The sequence below is a fragment of the Genypterus blacodes genome, unplaced genomic scaffold (genome assembly GCF_046128005.1).
Source record: "Genypterus blacodes isolate CSIRO-AG114 ecotype Tasmania unplaced genomic scaffold, CSIRO-AGI_Gbla_v1 ptg000129l_1, whole genome shotgun sequence".
In the NCBI taxonomy this organism is placed as follows: Eukaryota; Metazoa; Chordata; class Actinopteri; order Ophidiiformes; family Ophidiidae; genus Genypterus; species Genypterus blacodes.
Window position 1 is genome coordinate 983,204 of NW_027466931.1, and position 13,114 is coordinate 996,317.

The 13,114-nt window shown below is 39.6% G+C and overlaps 3 protein-coding genes across 7 annotated transcripts; 1 reads left to right on the top strand and 2 right to left on the bottom strand.

The window, feature by feature from the left end:
* Positions 1 to 9: 9 nt before the first annotated feature.
* Positions 10 to 3,915, top strand: LOC143010640 (uncharacterized). The gene is made up of 5 exons (XM_076163052.1): positions 10 to 87; positions 784 to 1,059; positions 1,630 to 1,887; positions 2,049 to 2,186; positions 3,193 to 3,915. The coding sequence occupies exons 1-5, from the start codon at positions 57 to 59 to the stop codon at positions 3,240 to 3,242; spliced, it is 753 nt and encodes a 250-aa protein (XP_076019167.1). The 5' UTR covers positions 10 to 56; the 3' UTR covers positions 3,243 to 3,915.
* Positions 3,916 to 4,099: 184 nt separating this feature from the next.
* Positions 4,100 to 7,972, bottom strand: LOC143010605 (high affinity immunoglobulin gamma Fc receptor I-like; the record flags this gene model as incomplete). Its single annotated transcript, XM_076162977.1, has 5 exons — positions 4,100 to 4,386; positions 5,736 to 5,813; positions 6,577 to 6,693; positions 7,242 to 7,487; positions 7,783 to 7,972. Coding segments are annotated over 5 exons (681 nt in total), but the record flags the coding sequence as incomplete, so codon positions are not given.
* A 19-nt stretch (positions 7,973 to 7,991) lies between these two features.
* Positions 7,992 to 12,641, bottom strand: LOC143010628 (high affinity immunoglobulin gamma Fc receptor I-like). Of its 5 annotated transcripts, none has more exons than XM_076163018.1 (6): positions 12,308 to 12,641; positions 11,579 to 11,830; positions 11,067 to 11,312; positions 10,396 to 10,515; positions 9,531 to 9,631; positions 7,992 to 8,159 (listed from the first exon to the last, which is right to left on the bottom strand). In XM_076163018.1, exons 1-6 carry the CDS (start codon positions 12,522 to 12,524, stop codon positions 8,100 to 8,102), a joined length of 996 nt encoding a protein of 331 aa, XP_076019133.1. In that variant the 5' UTR covers positions 12,525 to 12,641; the 3' UTR covers positions 7,992 to 8,099. The 5 variants fall into 5 exon arrangements, with proteins under 5 accessions (XP_076019133.1, XP_076019132.1, XP_076019135.1 ...); XM_076163017.1 differs by having other exon boundaries at positions 10,396 to 10,518; positions 12,308 to 12,630; XM_076163020.1 differs by having other exon boundaries at positions 9,554 to 9,631; positions 10,396 to 10,518; positions 12,308 to 12,604.
* Between the last annotated feature and the right edge of the window lie 473 nt (positions 12,642 to 13,114).

Here is a 13,114-nt window from a genome sequence, read left to right on the forward strand (position 1 = left end):
GTGTTATAGCTGACTGAGGTTGACTCGCTGAAGAACACAGAGTGCTTCAAAACAGGATGGAGATCACCCCAATCTGCATTATACTCAGTGAGAAACTTTTTAAAACATTTACTAAACTTTCTTTGCTTCATTTCTTTCCCTCCTCATTTCTAACCTTCTTACTATATTTCTTTATTGCTGTTTTAATTGAAAGCTACTCTTCTTTGTTGCTGAACAACAAAGTAACTTACCACACAACAACCATTAAAATGATTGCACATTTTAAAATTAAAAATTGCTAACTTTCGGATCTACTTTTTAGACCTAATAGCGATAGGAAGGAAATGAAAGTGTGTACTATAGATGTATTTACAGGTTTGTTAATTCATTTGCTATTTGCATATCATTCTATTTGGGTGTATTTTTGCATACTAGTGTCTACAGGGTGGTTTATACTTCACCCAGAAGAAGGAAGTGGTTGATCAGTTATTGTTATTATGTGACAACAAAACGCATAGTTCTTTCTTGGTTTCCACTACTCCAAACCCTAGACATGTATCAACTTTGAGTTTTCATAGGACCTCTTAATTTCTTGATGTAACCCAGGAGGGAAAACAGGTATGGTATTAACCATACTTAACCTATTTTGAATCACGTTATGGTGTGTTATTGACATTTTGAAAAACTGCCTTCATCGCAGTATAATCGACGTTTTAACAAACAGGAGTGATCTCGGCACGGATGGTTTAGTTTTCAAACTGTGACCACAAATGTTTCTTTTGTTTCCTGTTTCATTTCCCATAGCGACGCTGAGGTGTCACAGCAGATCTCAGTATTTTCAGTACGAATGTGTCATCCTGCGCTGTGCAGTGCAGGGAAACTCCTCCAGCAACTGGACTGTAAAGAGGAACACCTCCTTTGAGTCCTTCAAACCATGTGATGACTGGGGAATCCAACATCAGACCTTCTGTGAAATTCGAAATGCCTTCCCATCAGACACTGGAGTGTACTGGTGCGAGTCTGAACGCGGCGAGCACAGCAATGTTGTCAACATCTCGGTGGTTAAGTCTTCTTCAAGTGGTGAGAAGTTTTAAGTAACAGTGACCTGAGTCCTCTGTTATGAGTACTGTGTTCAGAATCAAATGGGTCAGTTCCTCTATCTCTGTCTACATCTACTTTATAGTATAGATTAGTGTCATCTGCATATTTGATTATAATGTTGCCGATCTGAATTGCTGTATTGCCTTGAGTGAAACATAGAAGAAGAGTGAGCTTAGGACACAACCCTGCAGGATCCCAAAGCTAGAGGAACTGTGAATCATCACGTGTTTTTTTCTTTTATGTGCAAGTATTCAAGCTCAGGCTAATTTTTGCTGACTGGTCACATAGCATACTTGGTTCTGCTCATGCATAAACATATTTATGTGTCTGCTCAGTGGACACGATCCACTCAGTCTCAGTACATGGTCATGAGGAGGTCTTGTTGTTTATTTGATCACTAACACGCATGAGAACGTTTGATCATTTCATTGCATTTCTGCCTGTACAGAGTGGCAAGAATCACAATGTATAAATTGGGGTTAACGGTAAAAGTCAGGATGTAAGCACAGTATCTGGATAATGACATTGGGGTTTGGTCTTCTGTTTCAGAGGGTTCTGTGATCCTGGAGGGTCCCACACAACCTGTGGAAGAGGGGAAAAATGTGACACTTCTTTGTTTTTACAAAGAACAGGATGGAGTCGCCACATCTGATTTTGCCGCTAATTTCTATAAAGATAATGCTTTCGTCGGTATTTGGACTGAGGGAAGGATGACCCTCAGTGCGGTATCCAAGTTTCATGAAGCCCGATACAAGTGTGAACACCCCAAAACAAAACAGTCACCAGAGAGCTGGCTGACTGTCAGAGGTCAATGGTGTTCTCTTTTTACTTACAGAACTGAATGCATATACAGTAATAAACATTATAATGCAAATTTGCAAGAAATAGTTTAAAGTTGTTGTTGTTGTAGCTAGCTTGGTGTCAATAATCAGTGCTGCAGTTCACTCCAATCCGATTGCTTGTTTCAGAGAGACCTCCGCCTTCCACCACACCGACTGTCCCTCCTTCCATGCCTGTGCCCAGGCTGGTGTGCACAGTCCTACTGGTCGCACTCTATGGTCTCATCTGTGTGTTGTGTTTTTACGTACACCGGCACTGGACTCAAGGTACGAATACCGAACGTGTACACAGATGAGATCCTATTGGTGGTTATCTTTCCACTTTGCCCTTTCTGCTCAGGATCAACTCTATGTGTCCTTGATGTGAAATCCCTGTATTTTATATGCTGTATGTTTTCAGTGACAGTGCCAGTGTCACTGCAATGCTTCCGGGGTAATATACTGTATATTATAGTATAATTCTAGATAACAATTTACGGGGACGGTTGAGGTTTCTTCGTCTTTATTCAATCACACATGAGCGTCACACGTCATTGTGAATACATACACTAAGTCCTTCCTAGATCAAACCTATTACCAGATTGTATCAGGGTGGGGGCCTTTCCATTGTTCTATTGTTGGCCAGGGCTACCTTAGTAACCATGTCACAGTGACTTGCCAAGACATAACGTCGCTTCCTCGCTGATGATGGACAACAAACATTTGAAAACTTGAAAACACTCGAGGTTAAGAACAAACTGTGTACTTCCTTTCTAATACTGAACAGTTACATAATATCTAATGATTGCCAAGAACACAAGGTTCACTTACATGCTAATACTATAATATTGTCATGGAAATAGTACATTTTCTTCGACATATTCCCCCCTTTGGCGATTACAATATCGCCAACATGATGATATACATATTTTCGCTGGAACCAAACAACCAGTGACGGGCAAAATCTAGCATCAATATGCTAGAAAAATTCCCTCACGACCCCCTTGCCTATCTCAGCTAAATCATGGGCGATCACACTTTTGCACTGGTAGTGGTTCCATAACAATATATACATAAAAATAGGTTATAAATGGATGTAAGCCTGGCAGATCTTGTAAAGTCAGCATTTGGCCTGCGGTGCACACCTGAATGATGGAGAACTTATACAGACCTTCAAGTAATTTCAGTGTTCATTGGTAAAAAAGAGACACAGATAACAACTCTATCACAATTCATTGTCTATGATAGAAACAGTCCGCTGATGCTCTCTGTACTCTCTGTACTGTTCCATCAGGTCGGGCTGAAAGAAAGAAGCGGACTTCAGGTCGCTCCCAGCTGAACTGATGTGTCCTGTTTCCACGGGGACAAGATGTTTGCTTCATTGGAGCTTATTTGTGTTTTCATACCACACTCTTTTTGATTTTGAGATCATTGTCATGCTGTCATTTAGCATTGGTTAAGAACGTCTCCTGTGTACCTGTGAACGACATTTTTGTAAACAAAATCGTAAAAACGATTGAGATAGAAACAATCTTCTCTGTCAGTGTTGTTTCAATTGAAATGGTGTTTGTGCAGAATAATTGAGGTTTTTACACTGAGTATCCTTAAGGCGCTCCAGGACAAGATGTACATCTCACAACAGCTATGTCATCAGCGTGTGTAGTGTGAGCAATTTAACAAAATTATGAAACATGTAAGTCAGGAAATACCTGGTTGAAATTTTTATCTCTCTTAGATTTGCCATACATGAATACATTTTGTAATGTACAAATGTGTACATACAACGGGATGTTGGGAAAAATAATGATCTATATGTGTGTAGCACTTCATGTGTGTAATTAATCATTCCGTAGATTTACAGTTTAGTTTATTGAGTGTGTCAGGATCGCCTTCAACTTTGTAATAAATAGCATAGATATGTTTATCCTTCCATCTGTTTATTTCTGAGTGTTTTTAATTGTCTTACAACCTAAGAACCAGAATTTCCACCACAATAAAAAAGTTGTCTTGTTCCTTTCGTAATCAGCATCTATGTATGTTGTTGCCAGAATGTGATGAAGTGGTAGTTGCTTTTAAATCCATTATTAGTTTGTGTGGTAGCATGTATTTCTTTTAAATGGCTCTGTGCTGCTGTTTGGATAAAATGAGACTGAAATAAGTAACCACATAAAAACACACCAAGCTCACTGCACACACAGCAAAACATCACATTTATTGTATGAAAAATTATAGAAGAATGGAAAATATGATGAAATCTTAGCAAAAAAAGTTACATAAAGGACAAACAGCGGCTAAAAATCACCATCAACATATCCAGAAATTAATTTAGGTTTTTATTTCATTTTTTCTTTATTTTACATTGATATTTTTTATAGATCGATATTTTACAATATATACAGATCTGAACCCTCTTTGTCTCAGACTCCCCTTATTCCAGCTCAGGTGCTTCCTGGTTTGACTCTTGAGTAGAACGTTGTTTGCTCCACATCTGTAGACAAACACACACACACACACACACACACACACACACACATTGAAAAAACAATTATCTAATTAGCAATTTGTGAGATGTTGGGTCAATAACTGATTGAGTGCTGGGCAAGTATCGCGTTAACGCATCAGTTTATGAACGCCGACAATTATTCCACCGCGCCTTAACACAGTTTTTTTTAAATCATTATTATTTTGCTCACTAGCTACACACTACAAGCCGATTTGTGTTGTGGAAGATGTCGGACTGGGGAACGTTCTTGGGATGCAATCGCAACGAGTTGTATTTAAAAGGAGAGGACTACAAAAGCGACGGCGTTACAACGTGCACCAACTGTTGCTCTCACTGGAAACTACTGGACATCGTTGCGTAACCGTGAGTACCTCGGAGTTACAGTGCATTATAGTGATGAACAGTTGGGGTTACATTTACTACTCTGACTGGAGTAAAAACAGACATTTGCATATGTTGCACGCATGTGTTGCACAGCAGTGGAACGTTCCAAACAAAGTCTCCACTCTTAGTGCAGATATATGAAGATATGATCGCTGCTGCTAGACCAGCTTCCTTTAGAACACGCCCCCTGTGTCGCGCACAGTGTCCATAGCGTTCAGTCACAAAACAGCGCGTCTATCTGTAGAACAGTGCGTTTGACAATGTCATGACCAAATGCAAAAACTGTTTTGGCCTCTTTAAACCATACACACACACTCTATATCTGATTTGATAACATTAATATTTACGTTGGGATTTACAAGAAATATTTTAACTGCTACTGTGTAAAAGGAATACTGCTGTTAAAAAGCCACCTATTTATCTACTAACGTACTTATTATAAGTGTTTGCAACCAAATGTTATTGCACTTTTGTGAATGTTGCTGTACTTTTAAAATAAAAGTGGGCAATACGCTACTTTTGAATTCATTGAATTTTTTAAAACATTTTTTAGCAAATTATGCCGAGCACTATCAATAAGTATGTGTTCTATTTTTGACTTTTACATGGAGTGTTTGTCTCTTTGAGTTGCTTTGTGAATGTTTGTCCAATGTGATTGAAAGGTTCTGAGCCTCATGAGTCTCATTCAGGAAACTAATATGTTACATATTTAGAGATTATTTTAATAATTCTTATTATGTCATTTGTCTTCCTTTATTCTTAAGGAAAACGAGAATTTTACGGCAGAGTAATAAGCTAAATGTTTTCTTTTTTGTCTATTTTTATTGTAGAAATCAATTTGAGAAACAACTCAATTTTTTGGACAAACGCTGAGAAACAATAACTTATATGTGGTCAGCATCACGTAAAAACAAGTTCAGCACCCAGTGTACGTGTGTGTGTATTTTCACCCCTCTGTGTCCTCGGATGTACATCCTGTGTGATGGTGATGACGTCAGTATACGACACATCTCGAGCTGTGGCTTCACCTGCATTGCAACAACTTCTGTCAACTGAAAAACCAAAACTCACATGTCAATCAAGTGGAGAAGAATTAGTTAGCCACGCCCTCTGCTTTTGTTCATCACACACATCCGTTTGAGAAACATTTTAAGGAGTCATTGAATGTAATGAGACTTTTATATGTGAACCATAAAACCAAATCTGATTCATCTTCAATTTAAACACTTCAATTACAGAAATGATCGGATCCAAACTTTGAACTAACACACAAATTTAGTGTGTTGGAAGCATTCTTAAAACGCACAAAACTTCACAGTGGAAGTCAAAGGTTTCCATGTTCTTATTTTCAATTCAAGGCTTTTGTGAAAACTGTGATGTTTTAATGTGCAAAAATTGTCATGATCCACTTCTCTCCACACTGAGTGCAAACGTATGTGCTCTGGTTGGCCGGTCTGGACCAATGGCCTCGTACTTGATGTGACGTGTCTGAAATCACAAGTTACTTGTTCACCAGTCAGCGTGTTGCTGAGGTAAAGAACAAATCAAGATGACGTTTTCGGGACAGTTGAGGACACTTGTGCTCGTCTTACTGATGTATTTCTAGAAGTGTCAACAGCACGTCAAACATGAGGGGAAATAAGTCGAAGTGAACAGTCTGTGCATTGTTTTAATTCAATTTGTCATTTGTTAAGAGTTTAGGTGGTTTGTTCGGCATTGGTTTGTGGTCAGCAATCATCCTGACACGGAGGCGCAGAAAAGGCCATGGTATTTCTATAAAAACATGCTGACCTTTGCGTCTCCTGTAGAGCAGCATCAGTATCAAAGAGCCCAGAGAGATGCAAGCGCCCACCACAGGAAGTGCAATCTGAGCAAAGGCTGATCGAGGAGGCTCAGTATTCAGAGCTTCTAAACAACAATTGAGAAAAACCACAGGTTGTTGTCATTGAGAACACACAAACACACAATGCAAGATCAATCAATGTGACCGCATTTAAAAGGTTGCATGAATCCATTTATATTCAGAGAAATGTATGTGTCTGTAGGCCTTTGAATGAATTGCTTTGGATACCTGTTTGCAGAGATTTTAATCATGCACGCCACAATAAAAGATTAACGTCTTCTTCTTCTTCTTCTTCTTCTGGATTAACGATTAACCGTGATATGCTATGAAGCATGAATGCTTCAGTTCTTACGTATGTAATTTCCCCCCAAATTTAATACAATGACTGGAATATCGCTTCAGTCAGGGCATAATTGTAGTTTTAATTTGGATGTAAACAGAACAGAAAATGTTCAAATCCTTGTGGAATTGCATCCTAATCTACGTAGTGACAGACAAGCATTCTGATTGGCTGGAGAAAACAGTCTGGGAATATTTGGAATGTGTATAGCAAATTTAATGCTTTGCAATGTTTTGATTTTTATAGCTTTTTATATATACATGCATTTCCCACCCCTTATAGTCAATTGATGCTCTGCTGATTCTCCTGATCCGGAGATGTTACACCTGTAGAGTCCTTCATCAGATTTACAGATATTGCGGATGGTCATCTCTGTCGTGGAGCTGCGGCCAATGAAGGCACCATCTTTGTAGAAAAGAGCGGTGAAGTTGGAGAAAGTCCCTATGTGTCGACAGCGCAGAGTCACGTCTTCTCCCTCCTTCACAGGAAGAACTGGAATCTCCAGGATCACAGCAACATCTGCAACACACACACATTCACAGAGAGAGAGAGAGAGAGAGAGAGAGAGAGAGAGAGAGAGAGAGAGAGAGAGAGAGAGAGGGAGAGAAGCTGCGTTATAACTGACTGATAAGTTGTGAACCTTGTGTCAACAATATTTTCTGTTAGGCTTAGGATTTATCAATCAACCCTTCACACAAAACTGGCAGATTTGCACATTAAGCATAGATTACTCAAAGTGAAACCCGCTGTTGTGATTGTTGGAGTTAATGGATGAGTAATGAGCCTTTTACGATAGATCTTTTCTTACACCCACCTGTCACAGTGATGTTGACGGCATTGCTGCACTCTCCTGATGCAGACTGACACCAGTAGACGCCGCTGTCAAGTAGGTACAAAGCCTCGATGGAGCAATATGAAGCGTTTCCTTTACCGAAACAAGCTGAGAATTTTGAATAACTTGTGTTTCTCTTTATTTCCCACTCAGCATTGCTGCTGTTCTCACACCATCAACATATCCAGAAATTAATTTAGGTTTTTATTTCATTTTTTCTTTATTTTACATTGATATTTTTTATAGATCGATATTTTACAATATATACAGATCTGAACCCTCTTTGTCTCAGACTCCCCTTATTCCAGCTCAGGTGCTTCCTGGTTTGACTCTTGAGTAGAACGTTGTTTGCTCCACATCTGTAGACAAACACACACACACACACACACACACACACACACATTGAAAAAACAATTATCTAATTAGCAATTTGTGAGATGTTGGGTCAATAACTGATTGAGTGCTGGGCAAGTATCGCGTTAACGCATCAGTTTATGAACGCCGACAATTATTCCACCGCGCCTTAACACAGTTTTTTTTAAATCATTATTATTTTGCTCACTAGCTACACACTACAAGCCGATTTGTGTTGTGGAAGATGTCGGACTGGGGAACGTTCTTGGGATGCAATCGCAACGATTGACGGCACGTATGAGCCTCCCACAAGACGCAACATCAGAAGAAGAACACGAGTTGTATTTAAAAGGAGAGGACTACAAAAGCGACGGCGTTACAACGTGCGCCAACTGTTGCTCTCACTGGAAACTACTGGACATCGTTGCGTAACCGTGAGTACCTCGGAGTTACAGTGCATTATAGTGATGAACAGTTGGAGTTACATTTACTACTCTGACTGGAGTGAAAACAGACATTTGCATGTGTTGCACGCATATGTTGCACAGCAGTGGAACGTTCCAAACAAAGTCTCCACTCTTAGTGCAGATATATGAAGATATGATCGCTGCTGCTAGACCAGCTTCCTTCAGAACACGCCCCCTGTGTCGCGCACAGTGTCCATAGCGTTCAGTCACAAAACAGCGCGTCTATCTGTAGAACAGTGCGTTTGACAATGTCATGACCAAATGCAAAAACTGTTTTGGCCTCTTTAAACCATACACACACACTCTATATCTGATTTGATAACATTAATATTTACGTTGGGATTTACAAGAAATATTTTAACTGCTACTGTGTAAAAGGAATACTGCTGTTAAAAAGCCACCTATTTATCTACTAACGTACTTATTATAAGTGTTTGCAACCAAATGTTATTGCACTTTTGTGAATGTTGCTGTACTTTTAAAATAAAAGTGGGCAATACGCTACTTTTGAATTCATTGAATTTTTTAAAACATTTTTTAGCAAATTATGCCGAGCACTATCAATAAGTATGTGTTCTATTTTTGACTTTTACATGGAGTGTTTGTCTCTTTGAGTTGCTTTGTGAATGTTTGTCCAATGTGATTGAAAGGTTCTGAGCCTCATGAGTCTCATTCAGGAAACTAATATGTTACATATTTAGAGATTATTTTAATAATTCTTATTATGTCATTTGTCTTCCTTTATTCTTAAGGAAAACGAGAATTTTACGGCAGAGTAATAAGCTAAATGTTTTCTTTTTTGTCTATTTTTATTGTAGAAATCAATTTGAGAAACAACTCAATTTTGGACAAACGCTGAGAAACAATAACTTATATGTGGTCAGCATCACGTAAAAACAAGTTCAGCACCCAGTGTACGTGTGTATTTTCACCCCTCTGTGTCCTCGGATGTACATCCTGTGTGATGGTGATGACGTCAGTATACGACACATCTCGAGCTGTGGCTTCACCTGCATTGCAACAACTTCTGTCAAACTGAAAAACCAAAACTCACATGTCAACCAAGTGGAGAAGAATTAGTTAGCCACGCCCTCTGCTTTTGTTCATCACACACATCCGTTTGAGAAACATTTTAAGGAGTCATTGAATGTAATGAGACTTTTATATGTGAACCATAAAACCAAATCTGATTCATCTTCAATTTAAACACTTCAATTACAGAAATGATCGGATCCAAACTTTGAACTAACACACAAATTTAGTGTGTTGGAAGCATTCTTAAAACGCACAAAACTTCACAGTGGAAGTCAAAGGTTTCCATGTTCTTATTTTCAATTCAAGGCTTTTGTGAAAACTGTGATGTTTTAATGTGCAAAAATTGTCATGATCCACTTCTCTCCACACTGAGTGCAAACGTATGTGCTCTGGTTGGCCGGTCTGGACCAATGGCCTCGTACTTGATGTGACGTGTCTGAAATCACAAGTTACTTGTTCACCAGTCAGCGTGTTGCTGAGGTAAAGAACAAATCAAGATGACGTTTTCGGGACAGTTGAGGACACTTGTGCTCGTCTTACTGATGTATTTCTAGAAGTGTCAACAGCACGTCAAACATGAGGGGAAATAAGTCGAAGTGAACAGTCTGTGCATTGTTTTAATTCAATTTGTCATTTGTTAAGAGTTTAGGTGGTTTGTTCGGCATTGGTTTGTGGTCAGCAATCATCCTGACACGGAGGCGCAGAAAAGGCCATGGTATTTCTTCAAAAACATGCTGACCTTTGCGTCTCCTGTAGAGCAGCATCAGTATCAAAGAGCCCAGAGAGATGCAAGCGCCCACCACAGGAAGTGCAATCTGAGCAAAGGCTGAGGAGCCTCGAGGAGGCTCAGTATTCAGAGCTTCTAAACAACAAGTGAGAAAAACCACAGATTGTTGTCATTGAGAACACACAAACACACAATGCAAGATCAATCAATGTGACCGCATTTAAAAGGTTGCATGAATCCATTTATATTCAGAGAAATGTATGTGTCTGTAGGCCTTTGAATGAATTGCTTTGGATACCTGTTTGCAGAGATTTTAATCATGCACGCCACAATAAAAGATTAACGTCTTCTTCTTCTTCTTCTTCTTCTGGATTAACGATTAACCGTGATATGCTATGAAGCATGAATGCTTCAGTTCTTACGTATGTAATTTCCCCCCAAATTTAATACAATGACTGGAATATCGCTTCAGTCAGGGCATAATTGTAGTTTTAATTTGGATGTAAACAGAACAGAAAATGTTCAAATCCTTGTGGAATTGCATCCTAATCTACGTAGTGACAGACAAGCATTCTGATTGGCTGGAGAAAACTGTCTGGGAATATTTGGAATGTGTATAGCAAATTTAATGCTTTGCAATGTTTTGATTTTTATAGCTTTTTATATATACATGCATTTCCCACCCGTTATAGTCAATTGATGCTCTGCTGATTCTCCTGATCCGGAGATGTTACACCTGTAGAGTCCTTCATCAGATTTACAGATATTGCGGATGGTCATCTCTGTCGTGGAGCTGCGGCCAATGAAGGCACCATCTTTGTAGAAAAGAGCGGTGAAGTTGGAGAAAGTCCCTATGTGTCGACAGCGCAGAGTCACGTCTTCTCCCTCCTTCACAGGAAGAACTGGAATCTCCAGGATCACAGCAACATCTGCATGAGAACACACACACAGAGAGAGAGAGAGAGAGAGAGCGAGGGAGAGAAGCTGCGTTATAACGACTGATGACTGATAAGTTGTGAACCTTGTGTCAACAATATTTTCTGTTAGGCTCAGGATTTATCAATCAACCCTTCACACAAAACTGGCAGATTTGCACATTAAGCATAGATTACTCAAAGTGAAACCCGCTGTTGTGATTGTTGGAGTTAATGGATAAGTAATGAGCCTTTTACGATAGATCTTTTCTTACACCCACCTGTCACAGTGATGTTGACGGCATTGCTGCACTCTCCTGATGCAGACTGACACCAGTAGACACCGCTGTCAAGTAGGTACAAAGCCTCGATGGAGCAATATGAAGCGTTTCCTTTACCGAAACAAGCTGAGAATTTTGAATAACTTGTGTTTCTCTTTATTTCCCACTCAGCATTGCTGCTGTTCTCACAGCTTACAGACACAGAATCATGCTCAAAGAATTGAGATCTGTCTGGAACAACTCTCAGGGAGGCTGGGAGAGAGAGGGGGGGGGGGGGGAGAGAGAGAGAGAGAGAGAGAGAGAGAGAGAGAAAGAGAACGTAACATTCTTAACATAAACTGGAATAGCTGTTTCCTACGCACATTCTACAGAAAATACCTTTTCATTTCTCTCTTATATGAATGTCGTCAATTTCTACATACTTCATGATGTTCAGGAAATCAACATTGGCACTCGTTGACTCAAATTGGTTCTTTTTGTAAATTGGAGCATTCAGAGATATTTGCTTACAAGGTCTGTGAACGGACCGCCAAATTTCAAGAGTCAAGATTTCAGTCAGACACATCAATTCATTGCCATTCAAGTCGAGACACTCTAGTCTGAATCGCAAGTTTTGGAGTCCCAAACAAAATGTGATCTATACCCAAGTTTGAAGCCAGAATAATAATTGCTGCGATCAGTTAGCACAAATCATGGATGCTATTTACAATCTGTGTTTTTTGTACTCACCAACAACAACAACGCAGAGAGCAGCTATCTCCATATCTGCCTGTCTGAGTGTCTTGACAGCTATCTGGGGCTTGTGATGCCCCTCAGATGTTTCTGTGCTGCTCCTTCCTGTTATCAACAGGAACAGCCCTCCACTTTGCAGTTTATATAAGTGTGTCTGATGTGCAGCCCTTTTTCTGTGGCATCCTCTGCAGACCATACTCACTTTGACCTTCATCTTTAGGGGGAGTTAAGCAGTACATGACTCAGGTGTCAGTGTTATTCCCACCGGTTGTCCAGCTCGTGGGTTGGTGAGCACATTTGTTTAAGTATTTAGGCAAACTATTATTTTATTTAAGTAACAAAAATTATAGTGGTTAAGTCATTCCAAATCTTTTATTTTTCAAGAACAATACATGACTAAAACCTGGACAACAGTGACGCTGCTGCAGCTAAGAGATCTCCATAGTTCTTCATAGGTGGTCATGCGCGCCACATTGGCCTGATCCTGGCTCCAGCTGCCTGCGTGGTTCTGATGCTGAAATGAGGCATCAAAAACAAAACGTTAATCATTCAGACAAATCTCCTCTGTAGGTGCCTTGCTTGAGGATACCTCGATAGTCGTTACAGATATAACATTATGTCAATTCTTTCCCTAGTGTGGACACATGCTGTAACGTTGTGGGTGAAGCCATGATTCCTTTGTTTACAATCAAAAACCAGCACAATCTTTGAACAAGCACTGATGTCATTCATGATGTATTCCTGTCAATGGTGACATCATTCATGATATGAATGAATAAAGCGGCTAATTTTATATAAATGAGA

Bases quoted from the DNA above. Each gene is read 5' to 3' on its own strand.
- LOC143010640 (XM_076163052.1), top strand. From the start codon at position 57: ATGGAGATCACCCCAATCTGCATTATACTCA. The intron at 1,060-1,629 runs GTGAGAAGTTTT...CTTCTGTTTCAG, and splicing joins GGTTAAGTCTTCTTCAAGTG to AGGGTTCTGTGATCCTGGAG. The intron at 1,888-2,048 runs GTCAATGGTGTT...TGCTTGTTTCAG, and splicing joins GAGCTGGCTGACTGTCAGAG to AGAGACCTCCGCCTTCCACC.
- LOC143010628 (XM_076163017.1), bottom strand. From the start codon at position 12,524: ATGAAGGTCAAAGTGAGTATGGTCTGCAGAGGATGCCACAGAAAAAGG. The intron at 11,831-12,307 runs GTGAGTACAAAA...TCTCTCTCCCAG, and splicing joins TCTCTGCGTTGTTGTTGTTG to CCTCCCTGAGAGTTGTTCCA. The intron at 11,313-11,578 runs GTGGGTGTAAGA...GTTCTCATGCAG, and splicing joins CGTCAACATCACTGTGACAG to ATGTTGCTGTGATCCTGGAG.